The sequence below is a fragment of the Podarcis liolepis genome, assembly GCF_965112155.1.
Source record: "Podarcis liolepis genome assembly, chromosome: 2".
Lineage (NCBI taxonomy): Eukaryota > Metazoa > Chordata > Lepidosauria > Squamata > Lacertidae > Podarcis > Podarcis liolepis.
This window is the reverse complement of record NC_139555.1, coordinates 118585160-118604940: the sequence shown is the minus strand read 5'-3', so window position 1 is coordinate 118604940 and position 19781 is coordinate 118585160. Positions and strand designations below refer to the sequence as shown.

Genomic DNA, 19781 nt, shown 5'->3' with positions numbered 1-19781 from the left:
GGGAATTTCAGTTGAGCTTTAGGAGAAACCTAGATTCTACACAGACTGCTCTTTTATCACAGGGGCTTTCTGCAACCTGACACATTCTACGTGCTTTCTGCAGCCTGCCAATAATAGTGCAATTGGCATGGATTTATACTGGACTGTCCACACATCATCCTTTATCAGTTTGTTCTGCAGCGCTTCCCCAACCTTCCCACATTATTGCATCTACATTTTAAAAACATAAGAAGTGGATCAGGCCAGGGAGCTGTCTAGTACAGTGGGAAGTCAATAAACAAAATAATAATAATATTAATAATAATAATAATTTATTTATTTATTCCCCGCCATCTGGCTGGGTTTCCCCAGCCACTCTGGGTGGCTCTCAGCAGAATATTAATAATAATAAAAAGCGATAAACCATCAAACATTAAAAACCTCCCTAAACAGGGCTGCCTTCAGGTGTCTTCTAAAAGTCAGATAGTTGTTTATTATTAAGCGGGACCTGAGTGGATCAGTACTTTCCAGCAACTGATATTCAGATGTGTATGTTGCCTCTTAACTGTTGAGGCAGCGCATAGCCTTTGTGGCCAGGAGCCATGGTTTTGTTTAGCCCCCTTTTAAAGGCAGCCAGGTTGGTGGCTGCCAATGTCCCTTGTGGCCCCCTGCCCACTCCACTGTCTCTGTTCATGCCATCTCTCCACGCGGAGACTGGACACCGGGGCATAAATTTCCCCAGCGTGTTATTTTCCCACAGAAAATTCCTCCGCTTCTTTCCCTTCTTTCCCCTGCTCAGTATGCAAGGAGTTGTAGGCCAGTCGCTCTCTCTCAGCCTAGCCCACCTGACAGGGTTGTTGAGTGGAAAATACGTAGAGGAACAGTGGGACATAAGTTTAATCCTTCAATGAAAGCCCCTCAGAGTTCATTTTACACTCCTAAGTGGTTCTTTGTAGTAGCGGTGGCAGCTGCCCCACATACAATGTCAGGTGTGGGGCAGGCGGCCATTGTTTATGAGGAATGAACTTCCGGGCCCAAATTTAGCCAATAGGGCCAGAAGTTCCCGATCCCTGCTGTAAATAAACCAGTGCCCCTTAACCCCAAATGTGCATGTGGACAGACTTCAGCTCTTCCCATTCTTGAAGCCACTTTTTCTACTATATGGCTTCAGGCCTATAAATTTGGCTCGGCCCAATCTGGTTGCCAAGAAACGTCGATGAAATTTGAGTTATGGGGAAAAAAACCACACAACACACCCAAGGATTTCCCCACCAGAAACAGCAGCCAGCTGACTCACTTTTTGCTTTCTTTCTTTTTTAACTTGATGCCAGGGCTTGATGTTTATTAAAAAAGAAAGAAAATACTTTATTTTTAAAAATAGGGTTTTCGTTAGCTTTCGGCAATGGCAAAACAAACAGCTGTTACGGCGAAGCCTTCGGTTTGTTGACAACGCTCTCTTTTTAACCCTAATGGGAAAGCATGGGGTGTGTGTGGAAGAGAAAACAACTCACAAGAAATTAACCGAATTAAAGAATGAAACACGGCAAGCAGACGACCGCAAGCTCTTGTAGGGGATTGCAAAAGGCGAGAGTCAAGGGCTGTAGTTCTGAGGCCTCCTCCTGGTACGGGCCCTGGGTGTCAACGGCCGCCTGGGGACGCCCAGGCGGGAGGAAGAAGGGCCTGCAGGCCGGTGGCTGGATTGGGCCGTCCGTGGCGGCCATGCTTGGCGTGAGGGGGCAGTGGACACGGCCGCTGGAGTGGACGACTGCCGCTGCCATATGAGCAGCTCCAGAAGTTCTGTCTGCCGTTGCATGATGGCAATGATCTGCTCCGTGCCCACCCTGTCCTTCTCGCGGTCCTCCAGGTCTGCTTTGGCGTAGCCGTCGAGGGCGGAAAGGATCCTGTCAGTAGCCGCCTGCATCCGCAGGTCCGCTGCCATCGCCAGCTCCGCGGCCAAATCGTTCCTGGTCTTCTTGTGCCGGTTCCGGATGTTGGCAAGGCGTTCGGCGGCCGAGAGGCCCGTCGGCCCAGGCGGCAAGGGGCTGTGGCAAGGGGTCTGGTGCACGTCTGGGAGCAATTTGGGAAGCGGGGAGGGGGAGAAACACAAAAGCAGAGTGAGGGCATTTTGAAAGGCTGCAAGGGATTCTGGGAAGGGGACGGTCAAGCTTATGAGCATCGCTTGAAGGAGCTGGGGTGGGGAGCCTGTGGCCCTCCAAGATGTTGCGCCAACTCACATCACCCTCAGAGGCCGGGGATGATGGGAGTTGTAGTCCAACAACACCTGGAAGGCCACAGCTTCCCCGACCCTGTTAATATTAAACCCACTCTCTGGATGTGGATCTTTAACGTAGTCAACATGCCAACTTCTTGGAAAAGACTAGGCGACCTCTAAGGTCCCATCCAACTCCCTGAGGTTCTGCAGAATTTATTCAGCACTCTGAATCCATTCATTAAACATCACCATTCGGCATACAAAATTCATTCCACATTCCCTCTTACCTGCTGTGGAGCCAGTGGTGGCTGGGCTGCCAGGGAGACTGGGCGGGGCAGGTGGCAAGGGGTTCAGCAAATGATCGGCTTCTAAAAAACAAAGGGAAGGGCATTAAATATAATTTTGCATCACAATATACCGCCTCTTTCCACCCGAAGCAACTCAGACCTTGCGTTCACCATCAGAGGCTCTGTATCTTCCCCCGCCACTGAGGGAGGTGTGGAACGTGTTGACATGGGAGCGGCCTTTTCAGTGGTGGCTCCTCGTTTGTGGAATGCTCTCCCCACGGAAGCTCACCTGGCCCCACTGCTGTCTGTTTTTAGTCACCAGACAAAGGTATTCTTATTTCCCCCATCAGGTATGTCAGCGGCCTTTGTTCCGCTCATCCTTTAAGCGGCGTGGGTAGGACTTATTCCTTTTAAGCATTTTGTCAGATGACAATCTTAGCTTTTGTTTATTGCCGTTTTTTATATCTGATTATAATGCTTTTGTTATTTTATTTTTTAACGGTGTGAGTCGCTTTGAGGCAATGCTGGGGCTGCTGATAGCCTTAGCAAAGGCCACTGACAGCAGTAAATCACACCAAACAAGTTGGAATTAACTCTTGATTAGAAAAAACAGGAGTGTCAGCAGCAACTGATCTCTGGCAGGTGTTGCCCCATTAAGCAGTTGCTGAGATTGAAGGTCCCTGCCTCCCCTCCTCTCCAGAGTTTCCCCCAAGCAATCTGAGACTATGCCTGCGTGAAACTTACTTCTCCCTCCGCCCTTTTCATGCCTCTCCTGGTTCTGGGAACTGGAGGGGAGCTTCTTACAGCAGGAGGGGGAGACATCCGTGCCTCTTCACCAGCCTGACCCATCTCTGTCTCTTGGCCTTCCTCCTCTCCTGCTTCAGCTTCTGCCTGATTCTAGACTTCTCTCTGCCACAGACTCTCCCCACTCACAAAGCCCCGTTACCTCTTTGGCTTCCAGCACTGCCCCCTCCCAGTCTTCTCCCTCCAACCCCTCACCACTCCCTGGGCTCTGAGCCTTCTTCCCCTGTGGGTTCCCCAGCCGGTTCCTCCTACCATTCCTCTGCGTCCGGCCAGTCCATTACAGCCGCTAAACTTAGGTGGCTTAAAACAGTGGTGAGCAACTGTTGGGAGGGAGAGATAATTCCCCGAGACAAGCAGCTGCAGAATGCCTGGATTTAATTTTAATATGCCAAACGCAGGATTTAGATGACGGCAACGCTGGGCTAACCAGGTCATGCATGGAGCGCTGGGCCAAACAGCGGGAGGAAGAGCTAGAGGATTTGCTGAGCTTATTGACCTGAAAATTGTGCGTCCTCTCAAATTAGTTCAAGGCTGGGTTTCCCACAGGAGGAGGAAAGTACAAACTGGGAAACTGGCTCAGAAGCTAAAACTAAAGCAGAAGGCCAGAAGGAAACCACAAAGAAGACTTCAGAGATAAGGATATAAGAAGAGTCAATGACCCACCCAGTTCATCATCCTTCTCTTAACATGGCTGACAAGACGGGGAGTCCAGAAGAAGAACCTGTTTGCAGCACTGCACTCTCTCCCCTTCTGCAGTTTCTGGCAACTGGTATTTAGAGACGTACTGCCTCCAACAGTGGTGGCAGAACACAACCATCAGGGGTAGCAGCCAGCCGTATTCTCCTTCATGAGTTTGTCTCTTAAAGCCATCCAAGATGGCGGCCATTGCTGCCTCTCGGGGGAGCAAATTCCACAGTTTAACTGTAAAGTGGGATGATACCCAGCTCTACCTCTCTTTTAAATCGGAACCAGCGAAGGCTGTGAATGTCCTGTGTGAGTGTCTGGAGGCAGTTGGAGGATGGATGGGGGCTAACAGATTGAGGCTGAATCCTGACACGACAGGGGTACTGTTTTTAGAGGACAGGGGACGGGCAGGTGTGGGGGACTCACTGGCCCTAAATGGGGAAACTGTGCCCCTGAAGGACCAGGTGAGCAGCCTGGGAGTCATTTTGGACTCACAGTTGTCCATGGAGGCGCAGGTCAATTCTGTGTCCAGGGCAGCTGTTTACCAGCTCCATCTGGTATGCAGGCTGAGACCCTACCTGTCTGTGGACTGTCTCACCAGAGTGGTGCATGCTCTAGTTATCTCCCCCTTGGACTACTACAATGCGCTCTACGTGGGGCAACCTTTGAAGGTCACCCAGAAACTGCAATTAATCCAGAATGCGGCAGCTAGACTGGTGACTGGGGGCGGCCACCGAGACCATAGAACACCAGTCCTGAAAGACCTACATTGGCTCCCAGTACGTTTCCGAGCACAATTCAAAGTGTTGGTGCTGACCTTTAAAGCCCTAAACAGCCTCGGCCCAGTATACCTGAAGGAGCGTCTCCACTCCCATTGCTCAGCCCGGACACTGAGGTCCAGCTCCAAGGGCCTTCTGGCGGTTCCCTCACTGCAAGAAGTGAGGTTACATGGAACCAGGCAGAGGGCCTTCTTGGTGGTGGCACCCATCCTGTGGAAAACCCTCCCATCAGATGTCAAGGAAATAAAAAGCTATCTGACTTTTAGAAGACATCTGAAGGCAGCCCTATTTTTAGAGTAGAAGAGGAAGAGTTTGGATTTGATACCCTGCTTTATCACTACCCGAAAGTGTCTCAAAGCGGCTAACAATCTCCTTTCCCTTCCTCCCCCACCTCTGTGAGGTGAGTGGGGCTGAGACACTTCAAAATAGTGTGACTAGCCCAAGGTCACCCAGCAGCTGCATGTGGAGGAGTGGAGATGCGAACCTGTTTTTAATGTTTGATGTTTTGTTGTGTTTTTAATATTCTGTTGGGAGCAGCCCAGAGTGGCTGGAGAAACCCAGCCAGATGGGCGGGGTATAAATAAAATATTATTATCATTGTTATTTAAAGAAGGACTTTCTTCTGTCTCTCCTGAGCACCCCAAGCATTCTGCTTCGCTGGATGTCTCCCTCTGGGTTCCCGTGTGACGAGAGACGGAGAAAAACTTCTATCCACACTTTTCCCACACACTTCTATTGTGTCACCACACTGCGCACCCAATTATTCCTCTTTGTGCAGAGAGAGGGAGGGAGGAGGGGACAGAAGGAAAGTTAAACTGACCTCTCGTCTTCATAAATAACCACAAAAAAAGGGGGCACTTACCCGCGGCCGGCCGAGGGGTGCTTATCGGCTCCTCAGAGTTGTCCTCTGTTTTGCACACCACGGTGGTGGAGTCCACCGAATCGACGAGTTCGATGGAGAACTGGGCAGAGGGGTCAAAGAAGTCTTGGGGCTCCAGGTAGTCCTCAGACTCGTGGGGGCCCCCCTCCTCCAGGCCACACGGGGGTCCATCATCTCCCCCCGACTCCTCCTGGTGTCCGTAACTCTGGGCCTGCCCCGCGGGTTGGGGCGCTCCGGAATCCAGAATCTGCTCCAGCTGGTCGTAAAAGGGGCAGGTGAGGCGCCCTGCCCCCGAGCAGTTGTTCTCTTTGACCTTCTTGTAGTCCCGGCGCATCGTCTTGGTCTTGGTGCGGCACTCCTGGGCTGTCCTCTCGTGGCCCCTCTTGGCCATCTCGTTGGCAATGACCTGGAAGGTGTCCATGTTCCGGTGACTGCTCTGAAGGACCTGCTGGATCCTCTGCTCCCCCCAGATATCCAGGAGATCAATCACCTCGGCGTACGACCAGTTGGTGCCACGGCGGCTCATCTTCGGGAAATGTGGCACCGGCAGGGCAGAGCCAGCTGTGGCCAACAGGGAAGTGGGAGAGGGTGAACCTCGGCTCTTTTTTTTAGTTCAGCTAAGGCAGAGGGGGGACGCGGGTGGCGCTGTGGGTTAAACCACAGAGCCTAGGGCTTGCCGATCAGAAGGTCGGCGGTTCAGATCCCCACGACGGAGTGAGCTCCCGTTGCCCAGTCCCTGCTCCTGCCAACCTAGCAGTTCAAAAGCACGTCAAAGTGCAAGTAGATAAATAGGTACCGCTCCGGCAGGAAGGTAAACAGCATTTCCGTGCGCTGCTCTGGTTTGCCAGAAGCGGCTTAGTCATGCTGCCCACATGACCCAGAAGCTGTACGCCGGCTCCCTCGGCCAATAAAGCAAGATGAGCGCTGCAACCCCAGAGTTGGCCATGACTGGACCTAATGGTCAGGGGTCCCTTTACCTTTAAGGCAGAGGGAGGTCCAACTTTCTATACCAAGTGGGCTATAAGAGTACCTTGACATGGAACTACCTTGTCGCTCATTGTGGCAGGGAGCCGAGGCCAAAATGTGAGCTCCCCACCACAGCCCTTGTGCTGCCTTCACAAAGCCGGATAAACTGAGAAAGCGCTAGCTAGGCTTTGGGAAGGAGACAAGAGGACTCTAGGACCCTGTCAGAGCCCTCACACCACCTTCCCAAGCCCAGTGCTTTGCTTACCTGACTTTGGCAAGGTAGCCTGAAGGCTTCAAATGTTGCCGAGGGCCGCCAAATGAGGCCTCAAGGGCCACATGTTGGCCCACCTTGATCTAAGGCAGAGTTGCAGAGGCTCAAGCCCAGAGTCCAAAAGTGGCCCTGCAGACATGTTGACCTGACCCTCAGGAGCCTCCCTAAGCCACCCCCCTCTTCCCAGACCATCTTGCTCTGTGCCCTCTTAGGAGTCATTCTGCACGGATCAAATGTCGCCTTGGAGCGAAATCACTCTTTTTTGCTTGACCGGATGGAGAGAACGGCGTGTGTAGAGAAAGGGAATTCTTTTTTAAGGGGTGTTCCTTGCTGGAATGTAAGTCTACATTACAAAGGTTAAGAGTTACAGCGCTCTGTGTTTTCTTCAGCTCAGAAATTTGCATATGTACTGCAAATACAAAGCTGCGCACAGTTCTCCACCCGCCCCCTGCAAACATGCAAAAACTGCTCCCTCGCCTGCCGGTGGTCCTGTTTCCCTGCCCTGCAGATAGATGTGCCCCGCCCCCCACCAAAGCTGCAATCAGGCAAAGCAGTAATGGTGGTGACCGACAGAGGTTTTCAGGACGCAACATTCAGCACGCAGAATACACGCACGACCCCGACTGGTGTCTCGGGGGCAGAATGAGCCCTTACCGAGTGAGCTGGCTTCCCTCTCCAGCCTCCGCTTGGCCTCCCTGCGGAGATACCGCCGTCTGTCCATCAAGGTGTGGTCGGCCTCTGGGGAATGGACGTCCATCTCGTCAAAAAGGACCGGCACCTGGGAACAAAGGCAGAGGGCTGTTGGTTCACACATGCTACGTGTTCATTTATCTACTACAGTGGGTGAGGAACCCCCATACGTTTTGGTTCCCGAACGCCGCAAACCCAGAAGTGGTTTGCAAACGTTCTTTGGAACCCGAATGTCTGACAGGGCTTCCGATTGGCTGCAGGAGCTTCCTGCAGCCATTCGGAAGACGCGCTTTGGTTTCCAATTGTTTTGGAAGTCAAACGGACTTTTGGAACGGATTCCGTTCGACTTCCAAGCTACCACTGTATATTAAATTTAAGAAATTCAATAAATACAACAGTAAAAACATCTATGAATGCTGGTTAGTAAAAAGAAATTGACATTGCAAAGGCCTATGGAGAAATCTCTGAAACAACAATGGGATATCAGCTCCGTCCAAGGCATGAAGGAGAACAGCAACAACCGGGAAAAGATAGACATAACGTCTTGCAAGGACAGGAAGAAACACCACGGACAGAATAATTGCCACACGCAGGAGGAACAAGGATATAGTTTGAGTGCCTCAATTGTAGTTCTATAAATAATTTAATGTGTCAACATGAATAGATAGAAGTTATTAATATTGCAGTTGTTGTAAGGGATTATTATTTTGACTGAAATGTAATTGAAATTAATAAGATTTTGGAATGCAGAAATGAAGAAAATAATCAAACCATCAATTCTAGCACGTGGGGGGGGCACTTAAATTATATAATTTGGTATTTGAACGATTGGTATTAGTACAGTCGTACCTTGGAAGTCGAACGGAATCCGTTCCAGAAGTCCGTTCAACTTCTGAAACATTCAGAAACCAAAGCACGGCTTCTGATTGGCTGCAGGAAGCTCCTGCAGAAAACCGGAAGCTGTGGAAGCCCCGTTGGACGTTCGGCTTCCAAAAATAGTTCGCAAACCGGAACAGTCACTTCTGGGTTTGCGGCGTTCGGGAACCAAAATGTTCGAGAACTAAGCTGTTTGAAAACCAAAGTACGACATAATTTGGTATTGTTATAATGAGGCTATTATTGGATTATAACTGAAAACTAATAAAAATTATTATTAAAAAAATGACATTGCAAAGGCTTGTTTGAACGACACAGGCAACGTCTAAAAGCAGGAACGATTCCTGCTGTGCATCTACAGTGGTACCTCAGGTTAAGTACTTAATTCGTTCCGGAGGTCTGTTCTTAACCTGAAAGTGTTCTTAACCTGAAGCACCACTTTAGCTAATGGGGCCTCCTGCTGCTGCTGCGCCGCCGGAGCACGATTTCTGTTCTCATCCTGAAGCAAAGTTCTTAACCTGAAGCACTATTTCTGGTTAGCGGAGTCTGTAACCTGAAGCGTATGTAACCTGAAGCGTATGTAACCCGAGGTACCACTGTACCCATAGCTGTCAACGTTTCCCCTTTTTTTTAAGGGAAATTCCCTTATTCCGAATAGGATTCCTCACAAGAAAAGGGAAAAGTTGATAGCTGTGCATCTACCAGCAGGGAGTTCCACAGGCCACACAGCCTGTCATACTACATAGTAAAGGGCAACCAAACCTCAGGAACCACAATAAGGTGGTCCTTAAGGCACTTCCGGTCCAGGTCGGTCAGGGCTCTGTAAATCAGCAGAAGCAGCCGACCTGCTCACAGGTGGGCAAGCTCTTTGGTTTGATCCCCGGCTCCCTGCTTTTTACCTGCTGCTCCCATCTCCTTGCTCCTCGTTGCCTCAGGATGAGCTCCTCTGGCTGCTGAGGGGGCCTCCATCCCGAATGAGGCGACTGGATGAGTCTCAGGCGCTCCTGGCCGTGGGCTTCCCAGCACTGAGGCACCTCTTCGTCCAGCTCCCGCTTGACCTGCTCCGGCCCTGGCCATCCCAAAATGTCCCTCAGGCTCCCGGCCCGGATAACGCAAGGCCCTTTCGCCGGTCCATCTTCCTCTTCCTCATCCTCCTCTTCCATTTTTATCTGCAACACTTGGTCTCCCACCATCTGGAGGTTGGCTGACGCTGCCCGCTCGGCAGCCATTTTGTCCTTTCCAGCTTTGTGCCAACGTCGGCCTGCACCGGGTGTTGCTCACAGACCTCCCTCTTTTGCTGCGAGCATTGGGCAAACGTGCTACAAATTATTTAGGGCATTTAGACATACAGATGTCAGCATCACACACAAGGTTTTGCTCCTGCAGGGAAGACAAACAGAAAACAGAAGGATGTAGAGAGAGAGAGAAAAAAAAAAGAAACCCCAAAAAATTAACCTACTAAACTGATATTCCATGTCTGGGGTGGGAAATTTCTTTCATTTTTAGGGCCTTATATGCACATTTTACTTTTGTTCAGTAGGCTAGTTTCTGCTCCAGGGACGCGGACTTATAAAAAATATTGGGGGGGCCCGGGAAAGCTCATGAATAATAAATAAGCTCATGAATATGCAAATAAAGTGGCGCCTCCTCGTGAGCGAATAGGGGAGAGCGTGCTGCGCCTATTAATCAGCTCCGAAGGAAATTGGGTGGAGCTTTTGCTCGGGAGGGAGGGCAGGAGGCATGCAGCCCGACCCTGTGCATTTTGGGCTGGGGGAGGGGCGGCGGTGGCGCTCTGCTGGAGGGGCGCCGGAGATTATTGGGGGGGCAGAGCCCCCCCAAACGAATTTTTGAGGGGGCTCGGGCCCCCTCAAGCCCCATGGAGTCGGCGCCTATGTTCTGCTCAAAGCTCTATAACCACATGGTGGAATGATGGAAACAGAATATTATTATTTTTAGCAGGGTAGCTGACAAAGGAGAAATGTGAAACTTTTTGCCATGTAAATTAAAAATACTCTGTTTTGTCAATCACAGTAACGTAGGCATTATTTTCGTGATTAATCAAATCCGAAAAGGGAGCCAAAGAGAACTTGTTTGAAGCTTGATGCTTTTAAAACTAAACACACAAACACACGCATTTCTTGTGGCTATGACAAATTAACGACACCGGGTTCAGTGTCCTGTCCTGTTTCCTGGATTTTGTAATATCTTAACCAGTCCATGAAACGCAGGAAGTTTATTCTTTTGCACTGTCTTCCTGTAAGCAATGCAGCCAAGGCTCTTCAGTGGGGTTGGTGGAGAAATTTGATTCAGTCTGCATTTAAAGGCGATCTTACGCAATTGGCATTTTCTGGGGGGAAAACACGCAAAACGAAACAGCCATCCTTTGAAATCTGCGCTTCTCTAATTTTTGCAATGCAGTCCTCCAGCCATGTAATGTGAACAAAAATGGATAGAGTGAAGTGTGCATTGAAATGTGTATATTGGTGAAAACAAAACAGAATTGTATTAGGAGAAACTGCATACAAAACTGTGCATATTAGGAGTAAGGTAAAGGTACCCCTGCCCGTACGTGCCAGTCATGTCCGACTCTAGGGCTGTGCGCCCATCTCACTTAAGAGGCCGGGGGCCAGCGCTGTCCGGAGACACTTCCGGGTCACGTGGCCAGCGTGACGAAGCTGCTCTGGCGAGCCAGCACCAGCGCAGCACACGGAAACGCCGTTTACCTTCCTGCTATAAAGCGGTACCTATTTATCTACTTGCACTTAGGGGTGCTTTCGAACTGCTAGGTGGGCAGGAGCTGGGACCGAAAGATGGGAGCTCACCCCGCCGTGGGGATTCGAACCGCCGACCATGCGATCGGCAAGCCCTAGGCTCTGAGGTTTTTACCCACAGCGCCACCCGCGTCCCAATATTAGGAGTAACTAGCAGTAAAATGTGAATTGATTTTCACAAGGACTTGAAAATATAAATTGCAAGCTGATGTGGAAATGTGAAGAACAGAACTAAATATTGGAAAGCGAGATACTGAAAGAAATTTAATTTAATTTCTATTCATCCCTACTCTTACGTATGTGCCATTAATAGCCTGGATAGCTCAGTTGGGTAGAATGTAGTCCTGATAACACCAAGGCTGCAGGTTCGATACCCATATGGGACAGCTGCATATTCCTGCATTGCAGGGGGTTAGACTAGATGACCCTCAGGGTCCCTTCTAACGCTACAATTCTATGAAAAATATTAACAATCTGCATCCAAGCAACTCAAATTTCCCACTGCAAAACACTTGAATTCCGACGTTGGCATAAGTTATATGAAATGCACATACATACACTCATTGTGCTATAGGTAGTCAGGGGAAAGAAGGGCACATAGGAGGCAACTCAGAATGGCTTTAAAAGAGGATTAGATAAATTCATGGAGGATAAGGCTATCCATGGATATATAGATACACACACACACACACAGAGAGAGAGAGAGAGAGAGAGAGAGAGAGAGAGAGACATAAACTCCACGGCACCTGTCATTCATAACACTTAATGCATCTGATGAAAGGGACTGTAAAGGTAAAGGTAAAGAGACCCCTGACCATTAGGTCCAGTCATAGCCGACTCTGGGGTTGCAGTGCTCATCTCGCTTTATTGGCCGAGGGAGCCGGCGTACAGCTTCCGGGTCATGTGGCCAGCATGACTAAGCTGCTTCTGGTGAACCAGAGCAGCGAACGGAAACGCCATTTACCTTCCCGCCGGAGTGGTACCTATTTATCTACTTGCACTTTGACGTTCTTTCGAACAGCTAGGTGGGCAGGAGCTGGGACTGAACAACGGGAGCTCACCCCGTCGCAGGGATTCGAACCGCCAACCTCCTGATCGGCAAGCCCTAGGCTATGTGGTTTAACCCACAGCGCCATCTGCGTCCCTTGAGATGTCATGGAATCTGTGGTTTAGATCACAGCATCACCCGCGTCCCAAGTGGACTGTAGTAGCAGACAAAAACTTAAACCACAATTAATGTGTTCGGTCATTAAGGTTTCATCAGTCAGTCAGTCTGTCTGTCTGTCTGTCTGTCTTTTGCTACAGGAGACTGGCATACTTACCATGATTGTAATCAATAAAACGAACACCCCTGTCACTTAGAACATTTCTAGACCCCAAACACACCCCATCTCAAAATAAACACACAGCTTTTGTTTGGCATCATGGGCATAGCCAGAATTTATGTTTTTTTTTGGGGGGGGCAGGACACCCACCTGTCACCATTCTCTACCCGTCTGGCTCTGACTATCAGATTCGGAATGAAGTATCCTGACAACTTTTTTTAAAAAATTGCTTTCTTTTGACCACAAGTACTCAAGAAAACCTGTCAAAATCTTTCCACAATTTATACTTCAAGTATTTTTATTTATTTACTTGATTGGGGGGCAGGGGGACTGCTTTCCTGCCTACGCCCATGTTTAGCATCCAAGCTAACTATAGTCCTGGCAGTGAAATTACCTTATCTCCATAGAAAGAGAACAGGGCAGGAAAGAGCCGTGGGCTAGTGACTCTCAGGGCAGAAAACTGTCTGCTTAATGGAAGAGACAAACCAGACTGACACTGAACTTGGCAGAACCCACGACCTAGAAGGACGGCCTGGGAACAAGTATATGGGTCTGGTTTTTGTCGGCGTTTTATTTTTGCAGGGGAAGTTCCAGACCCTCCAACTGCCCCTATTTTCCAGGGACGGTCCTGGATTTACAGAAGCCGCCCCGCTTGCTGATTTGATCCCGGAATATCCCGCTTTTCCTTAGGACGTCCCGATTTTCATCGCAGAAATGTTGGAGGATATGGAGTGCTCACACACACACACGTGCACACACTTTGAAATGATACACCCAATAAAAGCTGGATTTCCCGCAGGATCATAGCTGTCAACTTTTCCCTTTTCTTGCAAGGAATCCTATTCGGAATAAGGGAATTTCCCTTTAAAAAAGGGAAACATTGACAGCTATGCGCAGGATCCTTATACAGCATGTTCTTTTGCAGTTCACGATGAACCACAACACAACTGCAGTTAAATACACACACACACACACACACACACACACACACACACACACACACAGTGGTACCTCGGGTTAAGTACTTAATTTGTTCCAGAGGTCCGTTCTTAACCTGAAACTGTTCTTAACCTGAAGCATTTTAGCTAATGGGGCCTGCTGCCGGGCCGCCGGAACAAGATTTCTGTTCTTATCCTGAAGCAAAGTTCTTAACCTGAAGCACTATTTCTGGGTTAACCAAGTATGTAACCTGAAGCATATGTAACCCGAGGTACCACTGTGTGTGTGTTTGTGTTTGTGTGTGTGTGTATACCGGTGTACACACACACACACACACACACACACATATATATATATATATATACACACGCATATGCATCTACACATACAGTATATAAGTTACGTGGGAAGGGTTTTGTGTGAGCATTTTGCTCTGGCCTGGGTGGAAAGAGGGAGGGGACGTCACTGCTGGCTGACACCAGCTGTTCTTAACCTTGCTTGTGCCTACAAGCATTTATTAAATTCCTTCCTCTCTTTTTTTGCAATTGCAATGAATACAACTCTGCCCCCCTACCCCTCCACCATAATACAGTGGTACCTCGGGTTAAGAACTTAATACGTTCTGGAGGTCCGTTCTTAACCTGAAACTGTTTTTAACTTGAAGCACCACTCCCGCTGCTGCCGCAAGTTCTGTCCTCACCTTGAAGCAAAGTTCTTAACCCGAAGTACTATTTCTGGGTTAGCGGAGTCTGTAACCTGAAGCGTCTGTAACCCGAGGTACCACTGTAAATGGAAGCTGCATGCAACCCACTTGAGAGCTCACCTCTTCGGGGATCTGGCCCCCTTCCTATGGGGAGCAAGGGCTCGGCTTCCTTCTGCTGCACATGCAGCCGCTGCGAGATTATCGATTATCGCTCCTGGTGCTGCTTGCAAGGATTCAAACAGGCCATTTCCTCCCCCGCCCCCACCAGGAAGCCGCTTTCATGCTTCGCCAGCTGCACAAAACTGGGGGTTGCTGTTTCTCAGGCTTTCTAGGCAAGCGGAGGAGCTCGCTCGGTTTAACCCTACAGCGCCCCTGTGGCAGAAAAAACGGTGCAGAGAGGCCCCACCCGCACTACGCATTTATAGCGCAATAAGACCTTGATCGCTCATGAGATGGGGGCTGTAACATCTGGAAGGCCGCAGCTTCCCCTCCCCTGCTATCATGCTAATATTAAACCCATTCTCTGGATGTGAATGTTTAATGCAGTCAATAGGACTGGAAAAAGAGGGAGATCTCAGCAGGCTTGGGCAGAGACCAAAGTTTGCAGAAAAATAATAATAATAATAATAATAGTAACTGGGTGGGCGAAGGAGAATCCTAAGGGGTGTGTATGTGTGAAAATGGCTGTGCATGCTCAGTGGTTGCAGAATTTGGACTGTTGGTAGGGAAATGCAATGGAGTATCCTGGAGGAAGGGCATGGCTGGCAAAAACCAGGCACAAGACAAGCGTACACCACAGGTGTAGCTGGGGGCAGGAGGGGCAGCTGCTCCCCCACAAATCAAGTAAATAAATAAAAATAACTAACTAATTGTGTTGCAGATAACTTGGTTCTGCCTCCCCTTAACATAAAGCCTGGCCCCCAAATAAATCCTGGCTACGCCCATTGCATTCACTACCGGCACATATTTATTATACATTTTAAATGAAATGAGCAGTGAACAATTGTATTTATTTATTCCTTTATTCTCTATTCCACTTAATCATCAACGTCTCTAATAAAATTGCAAAAAGGGGAATGATAAAAATTCACCATAAAATCTAACGAGACATGTCTGTGGAAGAAAGGAGGTCTTTGTCATGCGCCTGAAGTTCTGCAGAGAGTATGGCTTATACAATGGTGGAGTCAGAAGGGGACCCTGGGGGTCATCTAGTCTGACCCACTGCAATGCAGGAACCACAGCTAAAGAGTCCCTGGCAGATGGCCATTCCAAACTCTGCTTAAAAACCTCCAAGGAAAGAAGAGTCCATCACCTTCACCAAAAGCATCCCAAGAACTGTAAGGGTGTTAAAAGCTGTTCAGAGGCTCTCATCCCCCTCACCGAGCTGACAGTTCCCAGAGTGGTTTCATAATAATTAATAATAATAATAATAATAATAATAATAATAATAATAATATATTTATACCTCGCCCTCCCTGGCCAGAGCCGGGCTCAGGGCGGCTAACAGCAGTAAAATTACAATAATAATGTTTTAAAAACCAATTTAAAATACAGGTTAAAATATAAATTAAAATGCAGCCTCATTTTAATAGTAGCCCATAGATCAAAACCATAAGGGGAGGGAAACATAAGGGTCTGACCAAACCAAAGGCCAGGTGGAACAGCTCCGTCTTGCAGGCCCTGCGGAAAGATGTCCAAAACCCACAGGGCCCTAGTCTCTTGTGACAGAGCATTCCACCAATTCGGGGCCAGTACTGAAAAGGCCCTGGCCCTAGTTGAGACTAATCTAACCACCTTGCAACTTGGAACCTCCAAGGTGTTGTCATTTGTGGACCTTAAGGTCCTCTGCGGGGCATACCAGGAGAGGCAGTCCCATAGATATGTGGGTCCTAGGCTGTATCCCTTTCCGAGGGTTCTCTCTGCAAATTGTACCTCTGTGGGGAAAACAGGGGTCATCTCAGCAACTCTCAACACCTTTAAAAAACTACAACTCCCAGAATCCTTTGGGGGAAGCTGCTGCAAGTGGTATGTACATCCAAGGGAGACAATGGAGTGTGCCTCTGGAGGTGAAGTCAAACCGTTGGAGAATCTGTCACTTTGCATTTCTTAGTACAGAAAGTATTGATCTGATGTGTAGAGATCTTTCCTATTGTAATTACCGTATTTTTCGCTCTATAACACGCACCAGACCATAACACGCACGTAGTTTTTAGAGGAGGAAAACAAGAAAAAAAAATATTCTAAACGAAATAGTGGATATATGATTTTTGTGGTTCATGCTGTGGCCACAAACATGTGATCTGACAGTGAGTTTGGAGTAGCCCAATGCAAAAATCCTGAGGATCCATGTGGATCCATGCTTTGTAACCACGGAGGAGGGAAGGAAGGGGAACCATGGATCCTCAGGATTTTGCTCATGACTGCAGCACGACTGCAGCAGATCCCCCCACCACCACCCGCAGGCATTCGCTCCATAACACGCACAGACATTTCCCCTTACTTTCTAGGAGGAAAAAAGTGAGTGTTATGGTGCAAAAAATACGGTAGTTCAAAAGGGTTCTGGAGACTGCGTGAAAGAAACAAGCAGAAGGCTGAGAAGCTGAGTACAGCTGGCTTAAATTGCTCCCGTTATCTCTTTTTGTCAAGGTCATGCTGACTATAATAATAAGGTCAGAAGAGCCTGGGTCTCACGCTTTCTCTTTCTATCTCTTTCCCTCCTGGTGTGGTGGTTGGTACATAGATAGTGTTAAGGTTTTAGTCTTATTTTAAGCTATTGTAAGTTTAAGTTAAGTCTGTAGACAGTGCCAATCCTGAATGTATTGGATTTGTGACCATTATGCTCATTTGCCTTCTGTAGCAGTAAAGCTCTGCTGGATGAAACACAATTGCCTCTGGCCTATTTTTTTGGGGGGGGGGGAATCTTGCAACGTGTTTAAGTTTTTACTCTAACTATACGTTGAGTTCTGCTCTGGATCAATATTGAGTAGAATTCATGACAGAATCACAGCGCCTGCTGTGGCTGCAGGGACTAGTAACTTGTACCTGCTGCCTCCCACAAGATACCAGCCGAGGCTGTTCAGAATGGTGCAACTAATCTGCTGACTGAATGTACAGGTAGCATTTCAGAGATATCAAGGTCTTACAATAAAAGCAATCTGTGATATACTGGACTAAAATATAAGTGGAACAGCCCCAACTTTCCCCAAGGATAGCCTACCTACAGGAGGGGAGGGGAACCAGATGCCCTCAAGATACCTCCATGGGTTAGAGCAGGGGTCTGCAACCCGCGGTTCCGGAGCCGCATGTGGCTCTTTTACACCCTTGCCCCGGCTCCGGGGCGGATACTAGCGAGGGGAGCATTGTGCGCCCCGACACTCCCCACTGTGGCGGGTGCTGTACTGGCTGTGACGTCGCATGGGGGCGGTGCGTGCGTTAGTCACACACCGTCCCGATGTCACCTTCCCGCCCGCCCGCTACATTGTAAGGGGCATGTACGCTGGTCACTGCATTGAAAGGGGACATGTATGCTGGTCACTGTTTTGAAGGGGAGTGAAGAACACACACACAAAAAAGGCAACTTGTTCATTTAGCGTTCATTTCTATGAGGAGGAGTAATTCTGAGGGGTCAAATAAAGAAATAATTTTAAAAAGTGACAAAAAAGTTATGTTTATAATGACAAGTTTTGCGGCTCCCAGGTTTTTTTTCCTTCGGAAACAGGTCCAAGTGGCTCTTTTTGTATTAAAGGTTGCAGACCCCTGGGTTAGAGTGTAGTGCTGATGATGCCAAGGTTGCAGGTTCGATCCCCGTACGAGACAGCTGCAAATTCCTGCATTGCAGGGGGTTAGACTGGATGACCCTTCCATCTCTACAATTCTATGATGCTGGACTCCATCTCCCATCATTCCTGACCATTGGCCATGCTGGCTGGGGTCACCCTACATATTTACAGGCCTCTGTGTGGGCTTTGGCTTCTTCCCCCAAAGAATCCTGGGAGCTGCAGTTTGTAAGGGTGGCGAGAGTTGTTAGGAAGCAGAATTGGATACGTGTCGGAAATGCAAAGAAATGAAGGGAACGTTTTTTCACATGTGGTGGACATGTAATAAGGTAAAAGAATATTGGGAAATGATCTATGATGAGTTGAAAAAATGTTTAAAATAACTTTCCCCAAAAGACTGGAGTCCATTTTGTTAGGAAAAATTTAGACTGAAGTCCCTTAGTGTCAACAAAATTTATTTATGTGTGCAACAACGGCAGCAAGAGTTTGGTTAGCCCCAAAATGGAAAGTGAGGGAGGTCCCAGGCAAAGAAGACGATCAACGTAAGGTGGTAGAATATGCAGAGCTTGTAGGTTTAACATATAGAATAAGAGAGCAAGAAGAACATATATGGAAAATATTTGAGGATATGGAAAATAACTGTACACAGCTGAAAATGCTGTCAGCCTTAAGATAAAATCAACAGTGTATGTTGTGTATTGAGTCAAAGGATTTTATATCTGTATTATTATTGTCTGTATTTGCATTAGGGTAAAGTAACTGCCTTTTGGTTTCAGAGGGTACAGCTACTATTGGTTCATTTAAGCTGCTGTATTTGGATCCTCTGTCTTATTGGTTTCCTCCAAAAGGCAGGACTGTGATTGCCTGATATTGTTCCCTCCAAAATGTATCCTTTCTAGCTAGTCCCCTGTCCCTATAAATCTATCTTTCCCCTCCTCAGTCTTGAGTCTTGTTTGCTTTAATAAAGAAGTGTTACTAGAGAACTGTCTCCAGCATATTATGTCAAGAGAGCTGAAATCACAAACCCCACGTCACAACAGTGTAATTAATGTTTGAGCGATGTAAAAGTGGAGAACAGACTAAACTGCGACAGCAAAATATGCAGGAATGAAAGATAAATAAAATGAACGGAGGAAAGAGAAGGATGGAAGTTGTGGGATATCTAACAGTATGTAAAATGCTTATTTTAAGATTTAAAACTGAAAATTTAATAATTTTTTTAAAGAGTTGTTAGGAGGCCTCCTATTCCCCTCACAAGAGCTCTCTGTAGGGAAAACACTGAAGCCTAATTTGATGAGCAGAATACCTGGCCTCTAGTGGGCGGGGCTTTCATGCTGCACTCTAGAACAAGCCCCGCCCTTCAGGCTGTCAGTTTAAAAAAGAGAGTTCAACTGTCACTTACCTCAAGGTGCTTCGTTTCTCTCAGTCAGCGTGTTACTACGCTACGTTTCTCTACTATGAAAGCTTTGTTTCATATATATCCAGTGAGCTGTTCACCTCACTGCATGAAAATACAAACTCTGCTAAAGGAGAAGGTGGAATAACTTATGGGCTTGAGAGAGATGACATTTCTCTGACAGGAGTTTTTTATTCACCCCACTCCACAACACTTGTCATTCCCAGAGCCCCCTAGGAAGACGGCCGGCCTGTTAGACCGCTCTGAGAAACAGAGCTCCGTGAGGGGAATAAGGGTCTCTAAATAACTCCAAGGTTGCCATATTTCAAACAGTGAATATACGGACAGAAAAGTTGTTGACCTTTTTTTTTATATGATATTTATAAAAGTTTCAAAGAAAAGATTACATAAATAAAAAGAGAAAAAGAAAAAAGAAATAAAAA

At 47.9% G+C, this 19781-nt stretch overlaps 1 protein-coding gene across 1 annotated transcript; it reads right to left on the bottom strand.

Moving 5' to 3' along the window:
- Positions 1-1272: 1272 nt before the first annotated feature.
- LOC310701539 (uncharacterized protein) lies at positions 1273-9739 on the bottom strand. Its single transcript, XM_083492595.1, has 5 exons — positions 9328-9739; positions 7517-7640; positions 5608-6186; positions 2479-2559; positions 1273-2046 (listed from the first exon to the last, which is right to left on the bottom strand). The coding sequence occupies exons 1-5, from the start codon at positions 9655-9657 to the stop codon at positions 1571-1573; spliced, it is 1590 nt and encodes a 529-aa protein (XP_083348721.1). The 5' UTR covers positions 9658-9739; the 3' UTR covers positions 1273-1570.
- Positions 9740-19781: the final 10042 nt, after the last annotated feature.

What these genes read in the sequence shown, in the direction of transcription:
- LOC310701539 (XM_083492595.1), bottom strand. Translation starts at nt 9,657, where the DNA reads ATGGCTGCCGAGCGGGCAGCGTCAGCCAACCTCCAGATGGTGGGAGAC. An exon ending in CAAGGAGATGGGAGCAGCAG is followed by an intron (nt 7,641 to 9,327) that starts GTAAAAAGCAGG and finishes CTTTGTTCCCAG; the next exon opens with GTGCCGGTCCTTTTTGACGA. An exon ending in CACCACTGGCTCCACAGCAG is followed by an intron (nt 2,047 to 2,478) that starts GTAAGAGGGAAT and finishes AATTGCTCCCAG; the next exon opens with ACGTGCACCAGACCCCTTGC.